The 23696-nt window shown below is 45.9% G+C and overlaps 1 protein-coding gene across 4 annotated transcripts in view; it reads left to right on the top strand.

The window, feature by feature from the left end:
* LOC115100073 (acyl-CoA-binding domain-containing protein 6-like) overlaps positions 1-23696 on the top strand; it is a 304213-nt gene that overhangs the window by 257329 nt on the left and 23188 nt on the right. For all 4 annotated transcript variants that reach the window (XM_029618279.1, XM_029618270.1, XM_029618251.1 and 1 more), the window contains 2 exons: positions 5875-5962; positions 17228-17328. In XM_029618279.1, coding sequence (XP_029474139.1) covers positions 5875-5962; positions 17228-17328 — 189 coding nt within the window. The remainder of the gene's footprint in view (positions 1-5874; positions 5963-17227; positions 17329-23696) is intronic.

Here is a 23696-nt window from a genome sequence, read left to right on the forward strand (position 1 = left end):
CTGGCAGAGGGTAAGACCGTATCTCTGCCATCCTGGGACACATCGCCAACCCTCGGTTCGGTCCTGCATCCATCTGGGGTCGGGCTGAGGCCCAAGAGCACACGAAATCATCATTACGTAACATGTGCCGAAACAAAAGGGCATCCAAACATAGAAATGACGACAGAAAAAGACCAATCGGCCTATCCAGTCTGCCCAGCAAGCTCCCACACATATTTTCCCATACTTAGCTGTTTCACTGACCACCAAGTTCAGGGCCCTTGTTGGTAACGTTTGATTCAAATTTTCTGCCACCCCCTGCCATTGATGCAGAGAGTAATGTTGGAGTTGCATCAAAGGTGAGCATAAGGCTTAATGGTTGAGGGTAGTAACCGCTGCATCAAGCAAGTTACCCCAATGCTTGTTTACCCAGACTGCACAGATGTTGTCAGAATGTAAATCCTCTTTTCACATTTCTTCCTGCCGTTGAAGCAGAGAGCAACGCTGTATATGCATTCAATGTGAAATATCAGGGTTAATTGTTTTAGGATAGTAACAACCGCAATAAGCAAGCTACCCCCAAGCTTATTTGTTTACCCAGACTGTGTAGTTCAGTCCTTGTTGGTTGTTGTCTGAATGCAAATCCTCTTTTCCACATTTCCCCCTGCCATTGAAGTAGAGAGCAACGCTGTATATGCATTCAAAGTGATGTATCAGGCTTAATTGGTTTAGGGTAGAAACCGCCGCAATAAGCAAGCTACCCCCACGCTTATTTGTTTACCCAGACTGTGTAGTTCAGTCCTTGTTGGTTGTTGTCTGAATGCAAATCCTCTTTTCCACATTTCCCCTTGCCATTGAAGCAGAGACCAATGTTGGAGTTGCATTAACCATATGAAGGCTTATTGAGTAATGGTAGAAATCACAAGGTAGTAGCCTCCATTCCATGGCTCTTCTCTTCATTCCCATTCTTTATCCTTTATGGATCCACAGTGTTTATCCCATGCCCCTTTGAAATCCTTCACAGTTTTAGTCTTCACAACTTCCTCCGGAAGGGCATTCCAGGCATCCACCACCCTCTCCGTGAAGAAATACTTCCTGACACTGATTCTGAGTCTTCCTCCCTGGAGTTTCAAATCATGACCCCTAGTTCTACTGATTTTTTTCCAACAGAATATGTTTCTTGTTGACCATGGATCATTAAAACCTTTCAAGTATCTGAAAGTCTGTATCAAATAATCCTGCTCCTCCTCTCCTCCAGGGTATACATATTTAGGTTCTTCAATCTCTCCTCATAAGTCATTTTATGAAGACCATCCACCTTTTTGGTCGCCCTTCTCTGGACCGCCTCCATCCTGTCTCTGTCCCTTCAGAGATATGGTCTCCAGAACTGAACACAGTACTCCAGGTGAGGCCTTACCAGGGCCCTGTACAAGGGGATCATCACTTCCTTTCTCTCACTAGATATTCCTCGCTCTATGCAGCCCAGCATTCTTCTGGCTTTAGCTATCACCTTGTCACATTGTTTCGCTGACTTCAGATCGTTAGACACTATCACCCCAAGGTCTCTCTCCTGCTCCGTGCACATCAGCCCTTCGCCCCCCCCCCCCCCCCTATCAAATACAGTTCTTTTGGATTTCCACATCCCATATGCATGACTCTGCACTTCTTGGCATTGAATCTCAGCTGCCATTTCTTCAACCACTCTTCCAGCTTCCTTAAATCTCGTCTCATTCTCTCCACTCCTTCCGGCGTGTCCACTCTGTTGCAGATCTTAGTATCATCCGCAGCTCCTAAATCTGGCTGCTGTGCACGTCCGACAAATCTTTTAATTTGCATCATGGTGTGTGCTGGGAGTGGTGTACATGAGAGTGGGAGTGTGGTGGTGAGCCAATATGGTAATAAGCTGGAAACGTGCCTCCTCCAAAGAACCACCTTAAAATTCATTCACTCAGCTTACTCAGAATAGTTAAAACACAAGAAGCTTGTGACCAATTGCAGGAGCACCCCTTGAGACTGGAAGACTGTGGAAGATGGCAGATAAAATTCAATCTGCACAAGTGCTAGGTAAAGCAGTTAGGGAAAAAAACATATGCTATAGTCATACAGTATCAGGCTCCCCACTAGGAGCCACGCCCAGGAAAAGATCCAGGAGAATACAGCAGAGAAAACATCTAAATAGTCGGCATGTTGTGCCATGGCAGACAAAAGCAAATGGAATATTAGGAACCACTAGGAAGGGAATGGTGAACAAACAGAGAATGCCACAATGCATCCAACCTGCATCACTCCAAGCTGAGATAGGCAGAAACTAGAAGTCTAAAGGTTCATGTGAATTTTGAGTAATTCGAGGACTAGGGTGCACTCCCTGATGGTAGTAAATAACACCGTCGAAACACAAAACTTAACTCTATACAACTAACTTCAAGTTGTAATATGCAGCACTGAAGAGCAGGCAAATGAGATGGAAAACAGATAAATGTGATGCCCGAAGATATCCTGTAATATGAGTAAACAGCACTGATAATGTTAAATAAGTTGACCATTTTGATGAGCATGTCACATAGTCTAGAGAAATATTTTGTAGTCTATTTCTTCTTTGCCATTCCTTGCACTCCCAACTGCCACTGCCAACACACTGTGTCCAGGCTTCCAGATGAGGTCAAAACATTACTCGGAGTGCTTAAAACAAGTTGTCATATGAATCAGAGAGAGGGTCCATCAGGCCCAGATTCCTGTTTCCAAAAGTGGCCAATCCAGGTCACAAGTAGCTAGCAAGCAACCAAACTTTAAACAGATTCCATGCTGCTAATGCCAACAATAGCCAAACTTTTTACTTTTTTTTTTTTTTTTTGCAGCACATAAGCATCTGCCAATCATGGACTGCAGTCTTAGTACCTGGTCATAAGTTCTTCAATACATCTTGACTGGCTACTGTTGGTGCTATGGCAACTCTACCCAAAAGGGGCTGACAGCAGAAGACAGACTAAAATTTAGCATGTCCTAGTTGGGAAAGCCTCCCACGGCTATGATGCTAAATTCCACAAGATGGGTTTATATGCAAAGTGGACCTCAACAGAAAAGCATGCTATTACAGATTAGCAGAAGGCTGTTTTCTGCTGAATGAAATTCAGCACAACAGGAGAACTGCCAATCTTAATCAGCTTGCTGCCCCTTAGGACAGACATATAATGGGTGCTTATTGACAAATCCAGAGCAGAATGTAAATGTCCGTCCCTGCTCTTTGCAGCCTGACACCAAAGCAATGGCCACTGCCAGTCAATTCACCTCGAACATGGATGCACAACAATGGGGCAGCTAAGGCCTTTGTCTTTTCTCTTCTGGGAATTCCCATAGTTGAAGCGCTGCACCCAAATAGGGCCCAGGAGCCGGTGGCTGACAAAGAGGTTGGGCGCCTGCACTACCTCACTGGACCCGCTTGGCTTGAAGCTAGGCCTGCCCTAATACAAAAGTATACCCCCTCCCCCGTATGCCTTGTGCCTTCCATGTGCCATGGACTCAACAGCTCGGATGAGGCACAGCCACAAAGATAAGTCCTGCTTCATCATCACCCCAGAAAGTTACTAGGAGGTGAAGGGGGGGGGGGGGGGGCATGCAGGGGGGTACCTAGTAAATTTGCAGAACTGCTCGCCCTACCTGAGCCCCTCCCTGTTTCTCCTCACTTCCCATGCTGCCACCGCAGCAACTAATGACCCAGATAGACAGTTGACTCACTCCCAGACTCGAGCGCTGACCCCAAACCACACCGCCAAAAGCCTATTTATTTAATTTATTTATTTATTTATTTATGTTTTTAGATAATTCCGAATGCAGGCCCAGGAGAACAATCCAAATACAGGTCCTTCTTAACCGCCGGCACACCAACAGATATGAGCGATAGGGAGCACCAAGATGCCTTCTCTACCGCGAGCAGCAGCTGCACCAGGCCCGCCCATGTACTAAGAAGCATGGTCAACTGGGAAAATATGTGTTCCGCTGCCCTGGCCAGAAAACCAAAATGGCAAGCGCCATTTTCCCTCAGCCTCCTTGCTGTTTCCACAGTCTTGCATGGGCCGATGCCACAAATAACTGGATGGGCAGGAAGATTCACTGCTGTTCTCGATAGGAGGAATGCGGCTAGTGGTGGGAGTGTTTTTTGTTGTTTTTTTTATAGGCTCCATTGGGAAAGCACTCTCGCAACTTTGCCCCTTTCATGTGCATGCCGCTCCAACCGGCCAACAGAAAAAGGAGCCACCAGGCCCTGGGAAACATGAACTTGGTGCCTCCCCCGCTGGATCGCACACCCCTTGCCCCATCACCATGCAAAAGCATCCCCAGTGCCCAACATCCCTGGGAAGAGGCAAGAGGCGAGCATGCACTACGGCGAAAACAGAGCCGTATGGTGAAAGCCCAGCAAGCCCCCCCCCCTCCCCCTGCCCAATAGGGATGTGAATTGCTTTTTAACGATTTAAATTATCGTCCGATAATTTTAAAATCGTCATTAATCAGTAAGGGACTCGATACAATAGGAATTCCCTCGATTTATCATGAAAAATTGTTAAATCGAGTACGGGAATTATTTGGGGGGAGGGCGGGAAAACTGGCACACCAAAACAACCCCTAAACCCACCCCGACCCTTTAAAACCAATCCTTTACCCTCCCCCACCCTCCCGAACCCCCCCAAAATATTAAATTACCTGGTGGGGGGGGGGGGTCCTCGTGCGATCTCCCGCTCTCAGGCCATCGGCGCCATTTTGGCTACCACTGATAAAAATGGCGCCGATGGCCCAATAAAAAAAAACCCACCCCAACCCTTTACAAATTACCCCTTTGCTTCTCCCACCCTCCCGACCCCCCCCAAAAACCTTTTACATGTACCTGGTGGTCTAGCGGGGGGTCCGGGAGCCATCCCTTCAATCATACCCTCGGTGCCGGTGCCGGTGCTGGACTGGTTTCAAAATGGCGCTGATCGCCTTTGCCCTCACTATGTCACAGGGAGTGAGGTTTTTGGGGGGGTCGGGAGGGTGGGAGAAGCAAAGGGGTAATTTGTAAAGGGTCGGGGTGGGTTTTTTTTTTTATCGGGCCATCGGCACCATTTTTATCAGTGGTAGCCAAAATGGCGCCGATGGCCCGAGAGCGGGAGATCGCGCCGGGACCTCCCCCCCACTGGACCACCAGGTAATTTAACATTTTGGGGGGGGGGGGGGTTCGGGAGGGTGGGAGAGCAAAGGGGTCATTTGTAAAGGGTCGGGGTGGGTTTTTTTTATCTGCTCAGGCCTCATAAAAAATTAACGATGTGAATTGGAATCGGAACCGATTCCAATTCACATCTCTAACGATCCGAATTTTTTCTCCCTCCATCCGAACCTGATTATTAAAACGATCGGGCACACGATTCACATCTCTACTGCCCAATGCAGCTCACCGCACATTTGGCACCTGATCGGACAAAGTCCTTTTTCACGTTGCCTTTCTTGCTGGATGGAGGACGCACCGCCATGATATGCCTACCAGTAGGGAATCACCCCGATGCAGAGCCGCACCACAATCAGCTCCCCCGAGCAGGCTCAATCCAGGGAATAGCAAAAAGGCCACAAGGTAGGCTGCAAGAGGATGGGGAGGACAGAGGATGCAAGTCCTTACCTTGGAAAAACCACTGAAAGAAGAGACTGGAGGGCTGGCAAGCTCACCTTTAAAATCTGTTTGCTGGCCCAACCCCCCAGCCCCCTGCCCCCACCTTGCTCCAGAGGCGGAGCACTTCGCTGCTTGTGGCCACACCTGCCCTAGTTGGTGGCAAGCCGGCCCCTGATCTGTAGCTCTTCAAGTTATCTTTGAAAATACTGACATATTTTAAGCTCATGTCCACATTTTGTAACATGTTTCTTTATTTTGTGTAGATTCATTCCCACGAAAATTCCAAAAGTGAAATATGAATTATCATCATCACCTTTCCCAGCAAGAATGGATTCTCCACTTCCAATAACAGTAAGAATTCTTTCCCTATTATAACTTGTTTTTTTACACTTAATTTTGTCTTCTAGACACACAATGCTTACAACTTCATGATAATGTGATATTAAGCATAGGCACTGTCTACAAGAAGAAGAGACAGATGTTAAGAAAGAGTGGCTGTGTTTATTTTTGCTCCTTGAAAGGAATGTTGTCACTGAATATCAAATTATTCATAATATCAGCACTGAAAAAAATCATTATTGGAAATTATTTATTTATTCCTTCTTCTGTTTGAAAATGTATTAAACATTGCTGAGTATTTATTTAAATGGAAGATCTCACAAATTTGTTGCATTTGTATTATATATAAGGTGGCCTCTACCATGGTATTTTATTTCTTGAATTTATTATATTTTTTCTGTTTTGAAAATTTTCTATCTGAAAGACAAAACCTGCAGCAGGAACAAACCCACATTCTGCTGGTAGTGCTGAGCAACAAAGCTCCAAGGCCACACAGAGTCCATGACCACAATCTCAACCCAACAACTGAACACAACTGGATACTCTCTATAAAAGAAATACCCTTTTATGCTGCATTTGAAAATTTCTGTAAAGATATATCTTTTATGAATTGTTGCCAAATGTCTTCAGCTGTTGTGTTTGGAATGGAACATGGTCTCAAAGCACATGTTACCCTCCAAATCATTAGTATAGAAAAAGCCTCAGTGGATAATATGAAAGAATAATAGACTGCAATAAACACGTATTCACCAAAAATAGCATATAAATAATATTTTTCTATGGGACCATCATATAAACCCCAGATATTAGTATCTTTTAGAGCATTGGGCATGCTACATCGATAAATCAAAGGGGTACAGTTTTAATCATTGGTCCAATTTTTTAGGGATTTTTTAAGCATTTCACAAAAAATTATTTTTAAAAAGTGCTCTACTTCCATTAGTCGAAATAAATTCATGCCCAACACGGTACCATGTTTCGCAAAGCTGCTGCATCAGGGGCTGGAATCAGCATATTTCAGAATCCAAAAAAATCTCTCTTTTCTTTTCAGTCCCGTAATTATTTTTCTGTAAAACAATAGACGCATGCTTTAATGTCTCTGCTTCAAGCAGGCGTAACTTGCCCAAAAAAGGTAGGGGGGGGATTTAGGTAGGGCCAGGGGGTGGGTTAGGTAGGGGAAGAAAGGGGAAGGTGGGGGGACGTGGAAGGAAAGTTCCCTCTGAGGCCGCTCCGATTTTGCGCAGCCTTGCACGCGCCGACCCTGGATTTTATAAGATATAGGTTCTCACAAGCACTCACTTGCACATAGGCTCTCACACAGATACACACAGACATACATGCACATAGGCTCTCACACACAAATAAGCTTTTACACAGACACACATACACAGCCTCTCACATAGACATATATGTACACATATGCACATAGGCATACAAACTTTCACACAGACAAACACACATACATACATGCATTGCAAACAGGATCTCACACATACACACAGACATTTATTTATTTATTTATTTTTATATACCCGTGTTCAATTTGCATATCACATCGGTTTACATATAACTTAAGTGCAGGAAGTCAAGCATTTCCTTTTGTTTGGTACAGAGAACGACTAGAAACAGTAATGTGAGGAGTAACAGTAACATGATTAAAAACGATGGTGGTAATAGTAATAAACAATTAAATAACATTTGTGATCATAATAAACAATATGGGGTAGATTTTCAAAGGGGTACGCGCGTACCCCCGAAAACCTACCCCAAACCCCTCCTGCGTGCGCCGAGCCTATTTTGCATAGGCTCGGTGGCACGCGCAAGCCCCAGGATGCGCGTAAGTCCCGGGGCTTGCATGGAGGGGCGTGTCGGGGGCGTGCCGCGAGTGACGCGGCATTTCGTGGGTGGGTCGCGAGTGACACGGCATTTCGGGGGTGGGTCTGGGGGGTGTGGTGCTGGCCCGGGGGTGTGGTCAAGGCCTCCGGACCAGCCCCCGGGTCGGGTGATGGCGCGCCAGCAGCCAGCAGGCGTAAATCTGCCAACAAAGGTAGGGGGGGTTTAAATAGGGCCGTGGGGGTGGGTTAGGTAGGGGAAGGGAGGGGAAGTTGAGGGGAGGCAAAAGGAAAGTTCCCTCAGAGGCCGCTCTGATTTCGAAGCTGCCTCGGAGGGAACAGGCAGTGCGCACTGGGCTCGGCACGCGCAGGTTGCACAAATGTGCACCTCCTTGCGCGCGCCGACCCCGGATTTTATAAGATACGCACGGCTACGCGCGTATCTTATAAAATCCAGCGTACTTTTGTTCGCGCCTGGTGCATGAACAAAAGTACGCCCACGCGTACATTTATAAAATATACCCCTATGGTAGTAATAGTAATGAATAAAAAAATAACATTTGTAATCGTAATAAACAACATTGGTAGTAATAGTAATAAACAATAAATAGCATTTGTAATCATAATAAATAATAAATAATATTTGATGTGGACTGTAGCTGTAGCAATGGCATGGGGAACATGCTATATATACATATATGGTGAATCTGAGACAGTGTTAGTATGTTACAATATTAGGTGTTAGGGAGAACATCATGGCTAATGACTTGATAGATATAGCATAAAGGCTATTAAGTGGATAGATATTTAATTACTGTGTGTTGGGTGTAGGTGGTGTTTTCCTTGCCTGTGGGGGTTAGGGCTTGGTTTGGGGTTCGTTCGTGTTTGTTGTTGGGAAGGCTTTGCGGAATAGCCATGTCTTGAGATTTTTCTTGAACGATTGGGAGGATGGTTCTGTTCTTAGTTCTGTGGGGAGTTTGTTCCATAGAATGGGGCCGGCAATAGATAGTGTTCGTTCCCTTCTTGATATCCATTGAGTGGCTTTTGGGGACGGTGTTTGTAGAAGGCCAGAGTTTGAGGAGCTCATATTCCGAGTGGGAGTATGTAGGTGAATGGGGGTGATAAGCCAGTTGGTTTTGTCATTATGGAGAATTTTGTGAATGATGGTTAGAGTCTTGTACTGTATTCTCTGAGAGATGGGTAGCCAATGTAGGTCTTTGAGGATGGGTGTGATGTGGTCTGATCTTGAGCTGTTTGTGAGAGCTCTGGCCGCTGCGTTTTGGAGTAGCTGTATAGGTTTAAGGGTGGAGGCTGGGAGACCTAGTAATAGAGTATTGCAGTAGTCGAGTTTGGAAAAAAGGAGAGCCTGTAGAACTGTACGAAAATCTTGTGGGTATAGAAGTGGTTTGAGTTTTTTTAGGATTTGGAGTTTGTGGAATCCGTCTTTTAGCAAGTTGTTGATGTGTTTCTTGAAGTTTAATTGGTTGTCTAGGATGACACCAAGGCTCCTTACTGTGAGGAGTGTTTGGTCTACGGAAGCTGTGACAACATTTCAGAAGTTAAAAGATGCCTTCTCAAGCAAACCATGTCTCCACCATCCAGACCCTACACAACCCTTCGTTGTGGAAGTCAATGCCTCTGGCGTAGGTATAGGAGCCGTGCTAGGCCAGACCAGTGACTCTAAGATCTTGCACCCCTGCTCATTCTTTTCCCAATGCTTTTCGCCAGCGGAGATGAACTACAGCATTGTGGATAAAGAACTGCTGGCAATAAAAATGGCATTTGAAGAATGGCGCCCCTGGCTTGAAGGTGCACAACATCAGATCACTGTTTACATTGATCACAAAAATCTGGAGTACCTATGTCACGCTCAACATCTTAACCATTGGCAGGTGAGGTGGTCCCTGTTCTTCAACAGATTTGACTTTGTGCTGAAATATCGCCCTGTTGATAAGAATGTCAGAGCAGACGCATTATCTCGTTCTTTTCTCTCTGAAGATGTACCTGATGAACCCCAGCATATCATCGACCCGAAGAGAGTTATTCTGACTCGACTACTACATATCCGGTACCCCTGGGCAAGACCACTGTACCCTGCAATCTAAGAAAGAAATTGCTAGCATGGGCTCACGATTCGAAACTGGCCGGACACCCTGATCAACAGCGAACACTGGCTAAGCTACAAAAGTACTATTGGTGGTCCACCATGAAGGAAGACACTCTTGCATATGTAGCTTCCTGTTCGAATTGTGCCAGACAGAAATCTCCGCCCGGACATCCTTGGGGCCTGCTTCAACCCTTGCCAGTTCCAGATGAGCCCTGGATTCACATTGCAACATTGCAACACTTTCTGGAGATAACAATACCATCTGGGTTACAGTGGATCGATTTTCAAAGATGGCTCACTTCGTGGCTCTCCCTGGCTTGCCTTCAGCCATGGAACTTGCTAAACTATTCATCAGTCACATCTTTCACCTACACAGCATGCCTAAACACATTGTTTCTGACAGAAGAGCTCAATTTACAGCAAAGTTCTGGAAAGCCTTGTGTAAGAAATTCGACATCACACTTGACTTCACCTCTGTGTACCATCCTCAGTCGAATGGCCAAACTGAGAGAATGAATTTATTTTATTTATTTATTTAAAAACTTTTCTATACCGTCGTTTACTAGTGCACCATCACAACGGTTTACAGTTAGACACAAATATGTTTGGTTTCATTTCTAAATTATCCAAAAGGTGCCAGTATTATATGGTTTCATAGTTCAATAATATACTCTAAATGGGGAATGGGTGTGGTTACCATTTATGATTGTTAGCGTAATCATATGTTTATACTGTCTTTCTAATATAATACTTAAATATGAGAAAAATAATAAAAAATAAGCAACTCTGCATTTTTACTGGTGACTTTAAGCTGTTTTTGTGTTGTTATTCAGCTACCTCACTGTGAAATGCTTTTTTGAAGAGTCATGTTGAATAGAACTCTCAAATAGTTCCTCCGCGCCTATGTTGGTTCACGACAGAATGACTGGGCTGAATTGTTCCCTGGGCTGAATTCACCATCAATTCACATCCAGCATCATCTACTGGATCTACTTTTTGAAGTGGTCTATGGACGACAACCTTTACCACCTTTACCACTTCCACTTTCTGTGTCGTCCTCAGCAGCTCAATCTACTGCCAAAGATATACAGCAACTCTGGAGAAAGACTAAAGAGATGTTCCAAAAAGCAGGACAAAGAGCTGCTGGGGGCTTGCGTGGCCGCGGTCAGGGCAGGTGAGCAGGGGCTGGGGGAAAGTTTGCCCGGGACTGAGAAATTTCATCTCTCTCTGCTGGGGCTTGCCTGACGCTTGGATTGGGTTGGTTTGGTTTGGGACTGTGAATTTTCGTGTGAATTTTCATGTGAAATTTCGTAATTTACCGCCTACCCTGACCCTGGCGTTAGTGTGCACTAATGCCAGGGTCAGGGTAGGCGGTAAATTAGCAGGTAAAAGACGTGGCAAGATAGCAGGTTAAAAAGGAGATAGTCAGGGTGCACGTTACTGTATGGGAGGGAATAGCTAATCTTATCGTTTACATATCATATACATGCCGCGGGCGAAAAGGGATACGCGTCGAGTAAAAGAAGCGGTAAGGATCGGTAAAAACAGATAGTGAATCGCGGGTTAGACTTACGCGGCCAAATTGTGAGTACACAGCGGGTTAGAAACAGGGTAACTGCGGCCGCGCTTTACTGTATCAGCCTGTGAGTTAGCAAGGATTGGATTGCCTCCGGTCTAAGCTGCTCTGCCACTTCCTTGCTGCCGCTGAAAGCTCTCTCTGCCCTTCGGGGTCTTTCATCTTTAACCTGGGTACCTGCTCCTCGGGAGCCCTTTTGCTTTCTTTCAGGTGCCTATCTCGGATACCGGGTACTCGCTCCTCGAAGGCCTGCTCTCCCTACCTTGGTGCCTACAGTTCAACTACTTCTGCCTGCCAGGATCTTCATCAATACAGCTATCTACTTCAGTGAGTAACTAACCTTGTCAGTTGGTCTCACCTTCAGCTTCTGCACTGCGAGTCTGCATCTGGGAATTCTGTACTACCTTGCACAGCCTACCATCTACCTGACCGTGGGACTGGTCTCCTCTGCTGAGGACCCCTGGACTACTTCTATTGAGTTACCTCACTGCTGCCACCCCTGGACAGTACCACCAAGCTGTATAATAAATACGAATTATCTGTGTCTGCATGTATAGAGTCTAGCCTAGTACTGCGGTTCCTCACGGGGCTCCTCCCCGTGGGAGAGACCATCTCCATAGTACCCAAGAATCCACTCCAACACCTCAAAACCATAACACTCACTTGCCTCGGTGCTTGCTGGAGCTCCTCTGTGGCTGTATCGGGACCCAGGGGCACACGAAAACAGCAGAGATGGAACCACTACCCACGTTTCCACAACACACTGGCAAGTCAAATGCAAATCATTGATGATAAGGAAGGCAAAGAGAGAATTTGAAAAGAAGCTTGCCATGGATGCAAAACCTCATAATACAATCTTTTTCAGGCACATTTAAAGCAAAAAGCTATGAGGGAGTCAATGTGGCACAACATATGAGCGATCAAGGCTTTCTCAGTGCTTTTTTGTTTTTTACAGTGCTTCAAATCTTCAACATTTTATGTAGCCTTTTATAACCACACACATAGCTAAACAATTGAGTAGTCCCCAACAGAGTGAAGACATTGCTACTGCACCTCTAGCCAAACATTTTTACACCTATTCTACCAGATTGCATATGGAGGTGAACACTGGCTAGCTAATGCACATCTCACATACATGCCCATGTACCCAACAGATAACTAAGAGAATGCTCTCTAGAGAAGGCAACTAGAGCCAATTCTGAAGCTCCACAGGAAGCAGCTTCCTGTTTAGCTCTTGCTGTCTTCCTTGGGAGCATACAGTTAGCTTTTGGTTGTATGCCATAGGCCATATGGTCTTGCTTACCAGAAAAGTGCCTACTTGGAATGGCCACTAGCACTCTAGCATGCAAGGTCATGTGGATCCCAAATCTTTGACCTAGTGAACCCTTAAGAGAAAAAGCACACAATGAAAACAGACAAGCAAAGTGTTCTTTCAAACCTGTTGTTGCGGTCCCGGTCGCTAGGCTAGCGACCGGGTCCTTACCTTTTCGCCGGCTCCCCCACGCTCGCCACGTTCCGCTGCTCCCAGGGCCGACCCGACCGCGTGGCAGCGGCTCTCCCCACGTGGAGACACCGCTGAGGCCCGTGCCTGACTCCTCCCCCGCTGGGGAACGCGCGCGCGCAGGAACAGCTTTTGTAGGTCCAGCACCCGGAAGTGCTGAACCGCCCCGTTTTTGACGTCAGATGCCGGCTGGCTATTTAAACCGGCGTCTGCCTCCCTTACCTTGCCTTTGCAACGGGGTCGCTCCTTTCAGTGCTTAGTTGCTTCCAGCTCTGGTTCCTGCTTGTTCCAGCCGTGCCTTGCTTCCAGCTCTGGTTTCTGCTTGTTCCAGCCGTGCCTTTCTTCCAGCTCCGGTTCCTGCTTGATCCAGTCGGGCCTTGATTCCAGCCCTGGTTCCAGGTTTGCCTTGTCTTCAGCCAGCAACGACCCTCGGACTTCCTCACAATTCTCCTTGTCTTCAGCCAGCCACGACCCTCGGACTTCTTCACGATTCTCCTATCCTCAGCCAGCCTCGACCTGCAGACACCACCGGATCTCCTAAGTCCCAGCAACCTGGACCCCTACGGGCTTCTCCTGGGGGGTTCTCGGGTTTCCAGGGCGAAGACTTCACCAATTCGCTCCAGCTTGGCTCCGCCTCCCGGCTCATTAACACCTATTGGACTTTGTCTCTAATCAGCCGGCCCAAGGGTCCACTAATTGACTCTCTCCATTACACCTGTGATCATTTTATTATACAATAAATGTCAACAAATTGATAGCACGTCAACATCTTTGGTAATTACATTCTATAAGGACAAGATATGTAATTGCACATGACATTGTAACTGAAATGAAAGGCCCATTGAGTGTAGACCTCTACATACATTGTTACAAATGGCAGCATTATATATTCTGTATTAGCATCTTATCCTTTTGCAAAATCATGATTGCAGCAAAGAGCATAGAAAGCAGAAGTGGCACCCCAATAGCTACAGTACAGATCTAATGTTAGAGCTGATAGCAACACAACTATATGATGTTAACCAAAAGCCCCCCAACAGTCCTTGTTGAAAGAGTACACTCAAAGGGGGTCAGCCTAAAGGCCAAGGCAACAGAGTTCAAATAAAGGCCCCATACAGTCCATGTTGAAAGAGTGCACTCAAAGGGGGGGGGGGGGGGAAGCCTAAGAATTAAGGCAGCAAAGGTTAAGTAGCAGGCAGAAGGACCAGGATTTGAGAGTGCAGCATGGAGGCCGAGGACCAGGACTAGAGAGTGCGGCATGGAGGTCAAGGACCTGGTCTGGAGAGCATAGCATGGAGGCATGAGTCCCAGGAAAAAACAGCAGCATGGAGGCAAGAACCCCAGGAGAAGACACAGCAGCATGGAGGCAGCAGTAGGATGAGATGCAATGAGACATCAGCATCAGGAGCAGGAGATAAGACATGAAGAGAAGAGACAGCAGCTGTACCATGACTGGAAATGGCATCAAGGAGACAGGAGTTCAGGCAGAACATTGAGGAAGGTATTAGAAGTAGACAGCAGGACAACACTGGCAGATAGTAGACTATCCCCATCATCTAGCTGGCACAGGAACTTTGTAGTCAGGATGGGCCCAGTATTCTTCTTCCATCTAACCTTCACAGAATGGGCCCAGCAGTCTTCTTCCATCTAGCCAATACAGGAATTCTGTAGTCAGGATGGTCAAAGAAATCTTTCATCTAGCTGAAACAGGAACTCTCTCCAGAGGCCTGGGCAGGCTCGTTCAACAAGTCTTGATTTAGGTGTTACAGGGCAGCAGTTACAAAATTTTATGGCCCTTTGCCATGTCATGGCTTACTACTTGGTGGTGGCATGTCTTTAAGGAGCCTACGTGGCGTGGAGTCTTGAGATGCTGGGGAAGGCACAGGTGGAGGCTCCAGCATTCATTGTAGAATCTTGGTGAGGATGCTGGTGAAGTTATTTATTGAGGTAGCCATTGTGGAGAGAGCTTGTGTGTAGACTTCCATATGGTCATGCAGGGCATGGGTCTGCTCATTCACAGTCCTCCTCAGGTGCACTAGCTCTTCTTGTATATGGTGGAGATAGACACCATGGCTCCTTTGCTGCTCATGCATTGAGGCCTTGGATGGTGCCAGTTGTTGTGCTAGAGCTGGTGCTGGTGCTGTGCTTGATGTGGCCGGCACAGAGGTTTGGGCCTCCAGAAGTGACATGAGGGGCTGGTAGGCTGCTCCGGCTCAGTGTCTGCTGCCTCTTGCTAGCCATGTGGGGAACTGGAGTGAGGTTGCATTGTCTCAACTGTGTGCGCCACTGAGACTGGGTTTCTCATGTAACTTGAAAGGTTTAAATTCACATTCAGTGGGCTTGCTGAGTCAAGGGCTTTCAGAATCTGGCTGTGCTGATGAGGCTGTTGCTCCTCCTCCTCCTCAACGGTGAACTGTGTCTGTGCGACCATAAGCAAGGGGGCATGGAAATGTGCTGCTGCACGACTGGTCCATGGCTCTTCACTGCTGGGGCTTGATGGCTGGGACCAACAGGGTCCTGGGCAAGAGCTGTGGAAACAAAGAAGAGGACATAAGTACCAAAGCCAAGAGGTACACACAATCAATGTGAGCACCTTATGCTAAATTATGTGCACAACTTTTAGCAGCCTTGCCATTTACAGGTGAGGTGAACTTACCAGCTATGGCTCACGTGGTGTCCAGCGACTTAGCCATGCCCTCAAATACATCCAATCCCAGCCATTGGATGAGTTGCTACTCCATTGGAGTGAGCACAGTCTGACAAGGGGCTCCTCCACTGGTCGGCCATATGTACTTGTTGCGGTTAGCCACCTTTTCTTCAGTTGGGCCTTTATGACCCAGTACTTGTGAGCCACCTGCTTCCCATTCATCTCACACCACTGAACCTTGAGATAGCCTGGGTGATGGTGCACTAGATCTGGCCCTTGGATACCCTTGAGGTCTCAGCCACAGTTGCAAAAGAGCATGGCGTAGTTCCAGGACCCCAGCAATGATCATCTCATTTTCCTCTGGGCTGAACTTCAATTCCCTCAGACAAATACATCCTGCTGCCTGGCTGCCTGAAGGGAGTGCCACTTTCACTTACAGAGAGGTGTCATCCCTTTCCTGACTCTCAATCCCATTCCACTCTCCCTTCCTCCCCCTCTCCTGCACCTGCCGTACTGACTCCCCTCCTCTCTTCACTATCTATCCCTAGCCTGTTGTTTTCCTCCCACTGGACTTGCCTGCCTATCCCCTTCCCCCTCTTGTCTTCTCCTATCCCTAGCCCCCTCCCTATTTCAAATCCTGTCACTGTCCCTATCCCTACTACTTCTCCTCCTTCCCCTAGTACTCCTCCCTTTCTCATGCCTCTCTTCTCCTTTGTCCACCTGCCTCTCATGCTCCATCCTCTCCACTCCTCAGCACTGTGCCTCACCACTCCTCTTCTGCCTCACTTCCATGCCTCGCTACTCCTCCTCCACCTCACCATCATGCCTCACCAAAATACAAAGACAAACTGACAAACTTGACAAACAAAAGTTTCCACACACAGATAAAGACAAGAGACAAAGGTTAAGGTAAACAGATGAGAACAGAAGACAGAACAAGTCAATCAGAAATCGCTAACCACTAAATCGCAACCAAGAACTCACCTACTCTCCTCTCCTCTCTCCAAATGCCTGACACACCCTCAAAGAGGCAGGTGCAGGAAGCTGGTGTATATATAAACCAGAAAAATAACGCGCCATGCACAATTCAATGGGTGTCACGTAAAATAACATGCAACACTCTGACGTAACGCCCACCATGCTGACGCAATGCAATAATTTCCTATGTGAAGCGATACACAGGAACTTATCCTAACCATGTCCTTTTTTTTTATTACAGGCTTTTTCTGCGAAATTTATAGCAATTTGATGAATCTAGGCCCAAGTTAGAAACCTTAGTTAAAGAATAATCATAGAGCTGACTGGCTAAAGTGAGAATTGTGCATCTGGCTAGAGAGTTTTGTGGCATTTTATTTTTGTGTATTTTGCTCTCCTTATAATCAAAATGTTTACAAGATCAGGCTATACTCTATAATCCCAATCCATTTGTAAGTACTGATATTAATAACCATCATTTCACTTCCCTAGCACAAAAGGAAAACATATTTGTAACTTAGTAATTTGCTATTGCTGCCAGTTCTTAGAATTATGGATATTATGGATCCTATCAGGGGCCAAGATCACAGCACATATACATCGACTATTTCAAATTTGACAAATGATTTGTACACACAGGCAACTCCACACCAGTATTTCATTTCGGTGCGCAACGAAGCAATGGACAAGATTACCAGAGCTTTTGCCTTGCTGGACTCTGAGTTTGAAGAACTTGACACGTGAGTACCATTTTGAATTTCTGTGAAATGTTTATTAACTATGGGGTAGATCTTTAAAAAATACGCGATCACGTACTTTTGTTCGCGCACCAGGCGTGAACAAAAGTACGCTGGATTTTATAAGATACGCGTGTAGCCGCGCGTATCTTATAAAATCCGGGGTCGGCGCTCGCAAGGGGGTGCACATTTGTGCAACCTGTGCGCGCCGAGCCCAGCGCGTGCTGCCTGTTCCCTCCGAGGCCACTCCGATTTCAGAGCGGCCTCGGAGGGAACTTTCCTTCGCCCTCCCCCCCCCCTCCCCCTCCCTTCCCCTACCCCCACCCCCCCCCCCCCCCCCGGCCCTATCTAAAATCCCCCCTACCTTTGTCTGTAACTTTGCGCGCGCCGGCCGGCAGCCCCGCTCCCTCCTCCGGTCCCGGGGGCTGGTCCGGAGGCCTCGACCACGCCCCGGACCCGCCCCCCAAACGCCACGGCACGCCCCCGAAACGCCACGTCGTTTCGGGAACACCCCCGGACACGCCCCCTCCTGCCCCTTTTCGAAAGCCCCGGGACTTATGCGCATCCCGGGGCTTTACGCGCGCCGGCGGCCTATGCAAAATAGGCGCGCTGGTGCGCAAGGGCCCTGCGCGCGTAAATCCAGAAGGATTTGGATTTACGCGCGCAGGCCTTTTAAAATCCGCCCCTTAGCATTTTATTCCGAAGGCGAAATGGAAAGAAAATCTAATTATTGTAAAGGATTGGCGGGGAAGACGTATCACTATAGGAACCAGCAATGTCTGAGTTATATCCAGGGAAGCTGAATGAGAATTAAATATCTGAAAGTGTAAATATTCCACATTGCTACATTTAACTGGAAAAAGAAAAGATTTGTTTTAATTAGATTGTCTTTCTCCCAGTGGGGTGGTATGCATTTTATTGCTCTCATTATTGCCCATGGAGAATGCATGTCATAACTAGCAAAATGCAAAATCTTTTGGAATGCATTCACCTGCCAGTTTGCTGTTTTAAAAGTCAATTGATTATTACAGAATCTGAAACTATAAGTCAGAAGGTCTGATTAATGAAGGGTTTTCTCTTTTTTGGGTGGTATGTACTAAGCATTTTTCAATGGGCAGAAAAATGAGAAGAACTCTTTAGTATATCTCACTGACTTGTGTCCATGAAAATAATATATATATATATATATATATATAAATCAGATCATAAGTATGTTAAAGAGCAGCAGACTTGTAAGAAAACAGCATCAAGTGATTGATATTATTACTATGTAATTTTTCTGTGGTGCAGACACTAGAGGCACAGCAGAATAGAATAAACTTAGTATAATCAATACAGGGATGCTACGAATGATGGACAGTTATAGCATTACTTTATTATATGGAAAAGTTCCTTGCTCAGAATACATTATCTGAGCATTTATTGTGCATGTTCTGTGGTATTCAGTTTGTAGACATAAGTTTGTTTTGTTTTTCTCTCGTTCCATGTGTATATAAATAAGCTTAGAAGAACATTTTTTTTCAACTCCGAATGTGCATTCTTTGAAGTTTGTGGTACTTTCTATTAGAGCAACAGAAGAGCTATCCAAAGATGTTATTGTACATGGGCTTTGGAATCAGCTTAAGCCCCTTAGAAACCAACTTTCTCCAGGATTGATACAGCTACTAAAGCTCTGCATCACAGAACGAAAAACACAGGGACAGTAACTTTCAAATCGGCGCGCAGGCACATATATAGATGTTGTAGAATGTAGAGCCATTAAAATCAGCTTAACTGTGCTGCCCCAAGAACACAGAGATCCAATACCAAATTTAATAGAAACAAATTTAAGTTTATTTTTGCATATCGAAAGGCAATCATATGAGACCTCTGGGAGGCACGGAGTAATAGCTCCATCTTTCCAGAGCTATTCCTGTGTGTCTTACCATATGTCAGTGAGTGCTGACTTTTTATAGGTAAAACATACCATGATCCCTAATAGGAATCCATAAAATGGGAGTATTGGGTACCACATGTCTTGTGTCCAAATAAGACAAACTAAATCTAAGTACTCTGGTCCTCCCTCCCACCTTGAGATCCAATTAAGGCCTAGATGAGACCCACATGTCTGCTGATTACTGTCAATCTTCTGTTAGTTCTTTTTCCTGTCAGTCTTGAATCTCAGGGAGATCTCCAGTTTCACTGGACCCCTCAGTTGAGCATGGCCTCGTCCATGTGCTCTTTGTGACCTCATGACCCTCCATCATATTTGAAAGCTCCAAATGCATTCCAGATGTCTCCCCGAGTCCTTCAAAGCTGGGGTCACTCTGAGGTTGTTTATGGCCAGAATTTCAGTTAGGCCAGAGACAGCAAAGGATTCTGGGAAGCTGAGTGAACCAAAGTCTGAGCCAAAGTCTTCATATATATCATTTCCCTCTTGTGCCACTTTCAGATGGCAAGAGTGGCACACCAAGGCATCAGAGAGGGTGACAGGTATATGAGGACAGTCCAGGGCAAGTAGGCCTAGAAATGTATTCTAACAACTAACCTTTGGTTTGTATTGAGTGTGTCAGCATGTGTCCCGCTAGATCCCTAAATTAGGTACGTAATACTCACAGATACAAGCAGTCTTCAGGTAGCAAATGGCAGCATTAAGGCTGAAGTTACAATGAAAGCAAGTCAGCTCTGTCATTGAACTGCAAATATAACTGCATTATTATAACATTAGTTTTAAGCTTTAGTTTACATTTCGTAAGCAAAGAAGGACAGTATAAAAAAAACTAAACAACTAGCAGAAGGAAGAAATTATTCTTAAAGGGTACATATAGAATACTAAGAGGCAGTCCATTGTAGTGGACAAAGAAGAAAAGAAGGAAGACATAAAATCTCAGTGCAGGAAAAATGTTTGAAATCACATATAGTATTTTCTAAGTCAGACTTGTGCAGAGGCACCAACAGTAGGGCAAGCAAGAGAACGCCAATGGCATGGAGACCCTGTCACATGGTAAGGGCAAAAGGCCATCGGCGCCATCTTTATGAGTGGTAGCTGACAGCCCGAGAACGGGAGATCACTCCCGGGACCACCACTAGAGCACCAGGTAATTTAAAAATGTTTTGGGGGGGTTTGAGAGGGTGGGTTTTTTGTTTTTTTTAAATCGGGCCATTGGCGCCATTTTTGAGTGGCAGTCAAAATGGCGCCGATGGCCCGAGAGCGGGGGGATCGGTCCCGTGCCCCCACTGGACCACCAGGTACTCGTAAAAGGTTTTGGGGGGGTGGGGGGGGGGGAGTGGGGGAAGGTAAGGGGTCAATTTTAAAGGGTCGGGTCGGGCCTCACTAAAAAAAAATTAACGGTTCCGATTCACAATCTCCAGCGATCAGATTTTTTTTCTCCTTCCAGCCGACCCGAACCCGATCGTTAAGACGATCGGGCACACGATTCACATCTCTAAACAGTTGTAATGTGGACAATTTTTCATATCCATTATGGTTTTTGCATGACTAGATTATTAACAGAAATAAAAATTACTATTGGTAAGTCTTACAAGATTAGTCTGCCATCTACTTCTAATAAATAATTTTAAAAATTTTCCAATTTCAACATAACATGTTTTATGTTTAGCTACGTGCCTATTTTTTTCTGTAACACTTGATTACAAGATCCATGGATTTACAGATCAGTCTGCATAGATTATTTTAAAAAATTAGAAAACATAGTCATTTCTTGAACCTGAATTTGTGGGAGTGTTCTGCTATGTTTAACCAAAATAAACTGAGGGGGACTTGCAGAAACCTAAATCTGGTGTTTACAGAAAAGTAAATCAGTAAAATTATAGAAAAAATCCCAAGAAAACAGCACTCAAGACTAGAGATGTGCAATTGTTTATCACAAATTAGGTAATTTCAACGAAATTGCCTAATTCGTCATGGATCGGGGGCCCCGAACCCCGATACGGATTTTCCCCGAACTTCGGGGGAAATCCGTTTTTTGGGTTTGTACGGGGGGAGGGGCACTTTTTTTTTTTTTAATTAAAAACCACCCCAAGCATTACAATTAACTATAATACAAACCCCCCCCCCCCCCCCCACCATCCCGATCCCTCCCCAAGACTTACTAACATCCCTGGTGGTCCAGCAGGGTCCCGCGAGCGATTTGTCCCTCCAAACCCGGCATGCCTGCTTCGCTCAAAATGGCGCCAATAGCCTCTGACCTATGTCACAGAGGCTACCGGTGCCATTGGTCAGCCCCTGTCACATGGCAGGAGCACAAGATGGCGCCGATAGCCATGTGCCAGGGGCTGACCAATGGCACCGGTAGCCCCTGTGACATAGTATGGGCAAAGGCTATCAGTGCCATTTTGATTACTGGCAGCCGACGACAAGATCGCTCCTGGACCCCCGCTGGACCCCCAGGGACTTTTGACCAGCTTGGGGGGGCCTCCTGACCCCCCCAAGACTATGTCAGAGGGGCTACTGGCACCATTGGTCAGCCCCTGTCACATGGTAGGAGCACAATATGGCGCCGATGGCCATGTAACAGGCGCTGCCCAATGGCACCGGTAGCCCCTGTGACATAATAGGTCAGAGCCTATCGGCACCATTTTGAGCGAGGCAGGCACGGCGGGCACGGAGAGACAAATCGCTCGTGGGACCCCGCTGGACCACCAGGGATGTTGGTAAGATTTGGGGAGGGATCGGGATGGTGGGGGGATGTATTTAATGTTTTGTAGTAAGTTTTAATGCTTAGGGTGGGGGTTTTTTAGCTTCATTTTCCCACGTCGTTTTTTGGGCCGGTTTCGGTTTTCCCCATTTAGTTTTTCCAAAAAACTAACCGAGGAAAACCGAACTTTACCCCGAAGCGTCAGACTCAAAAAACGACCCGGTATTAAAAAACAAAGCTCATCTCTACTCAAGACTCAGTTTTGAAATCCTTTTAAGCTGAATAAATGACTTTATTTCTGGAGATGGTTTGTGGCAATTTTTTATCATGCCACAAAAGTAATATTCGGGCAAATATTCTCACATGAAGCTTTATTGGACAGACAGATGCATCTGACGAAGTGGACTCTGTCCTCGAAAGCTCATGCTTCAATAAATTGGCAAGTCTATAAGGTGCCACTCGCCTCTTGTCATTTATATATAGAGGTCCATATTCAAAATAACTCAAAACTTATTTGTCTAAATGGCTAAACCGGCATATTAAAAGAAAGATTTATCTGGCTAACTAGCTGATCCTCTCAGCAGCTGAATATTGCCCCCATATTATTATTTTATGTTAGTGAGGGAGCCCATATTAACATTGCTCACATCATAAAGTCCAATTATCTTTTTACACTAGCTGCCCTAGGAATAATAGTAAGGTTGCATACTATAAACAGGGCTTCCATAAACAACAGGATGAATTAGCCATAACATGATGGTCTAAACAGACCATGCTCTCTGAGCTGAGTATGCTCTACTCAGTATATGCGGGTGTTCCCATTGGAATGCTGCCTTGTGAGCCCCGTCAGTCAATTGTAGAGCTTAAATCTAGAGAAGTAGTTGACTCTCCAAGGACGTAGATGAGAAATAATTATGGCTAATTCATCCTGCTGTCTGCGGAGAACCCCATTTATGGTAAGTAAATTCACTTTCTCTGTCAATAAGCAGGGCTGAATTAGCCATAACATGTGGGGAGATCCAAGCTGAGGGTTGCACTGCAGAGCACTTACTGAATAATTAACCTGGCTCCCCCCATGGAGAGTGGACTACTGGGTGATAGGCTGCACAAAACAACTTGTCCAACATTATTGCCATTCCTTGAGAGATTGTCCAGATAGAAGAGACTGGAAGTCTCTGTTCTGATATGTCTCCTAAGCTGTTAACCTTCACAGTAATGATTTAAAACTAGAGATGTGCATTCGTTTATCACGAATTAAGCAATTTCAACAAGCACAAGATGGCGCCGGACGTCCATTGCTCCTACCATGTAACAGGGTCCGACCAATGGCACCGGTAGCCCCTGTGACATTGTAAGGGTAAAGGGCCATCGACACCATTTTGTTTCGTAGCAGGCCCGACAGCCCGATGGCCCGGAGGGAGAGATCGCTCGCGGGACCCCGCTGGACCACCAGGGCTTTTAGTAAGTCTTGGACAGGGATCGGGATGGGGGGGGTTGTAAAAAAGTAAAATTGAAGGGTTGGGGGAGTTTTTTTCCAATTCTTTTTTTTTTCCCCAATTGTTGGTTTTTTTTGATTTGTTTTCAGATTCGTTTTCCGATCCAGCGCCGACAAAAAACGATCCGTCGGAAAATGAAATTTTCAACGAAGCGCCCCGAACTGAAATATGTCCCGATACGAAAAAAATGAAGCTCATCTCTATTTAAAACCACTAAATTTTACTTTGATGAGACGAC

This window comes from Rhinatrema bivittatum, chromosome 1 (assembly GCF_901001135.1).
Source record: "Rhinatrema bivittatum chromosome 1, aRhiBiv1.1, whole genome shotgun sequence".
NCBI classification, from domain to species: Eukaryota; Metazoa; Chordata; class Amphibia; order Gymnophiona; family Rhinatrematidae; genus Rhinatrema; species Rhinatrema bivittatum.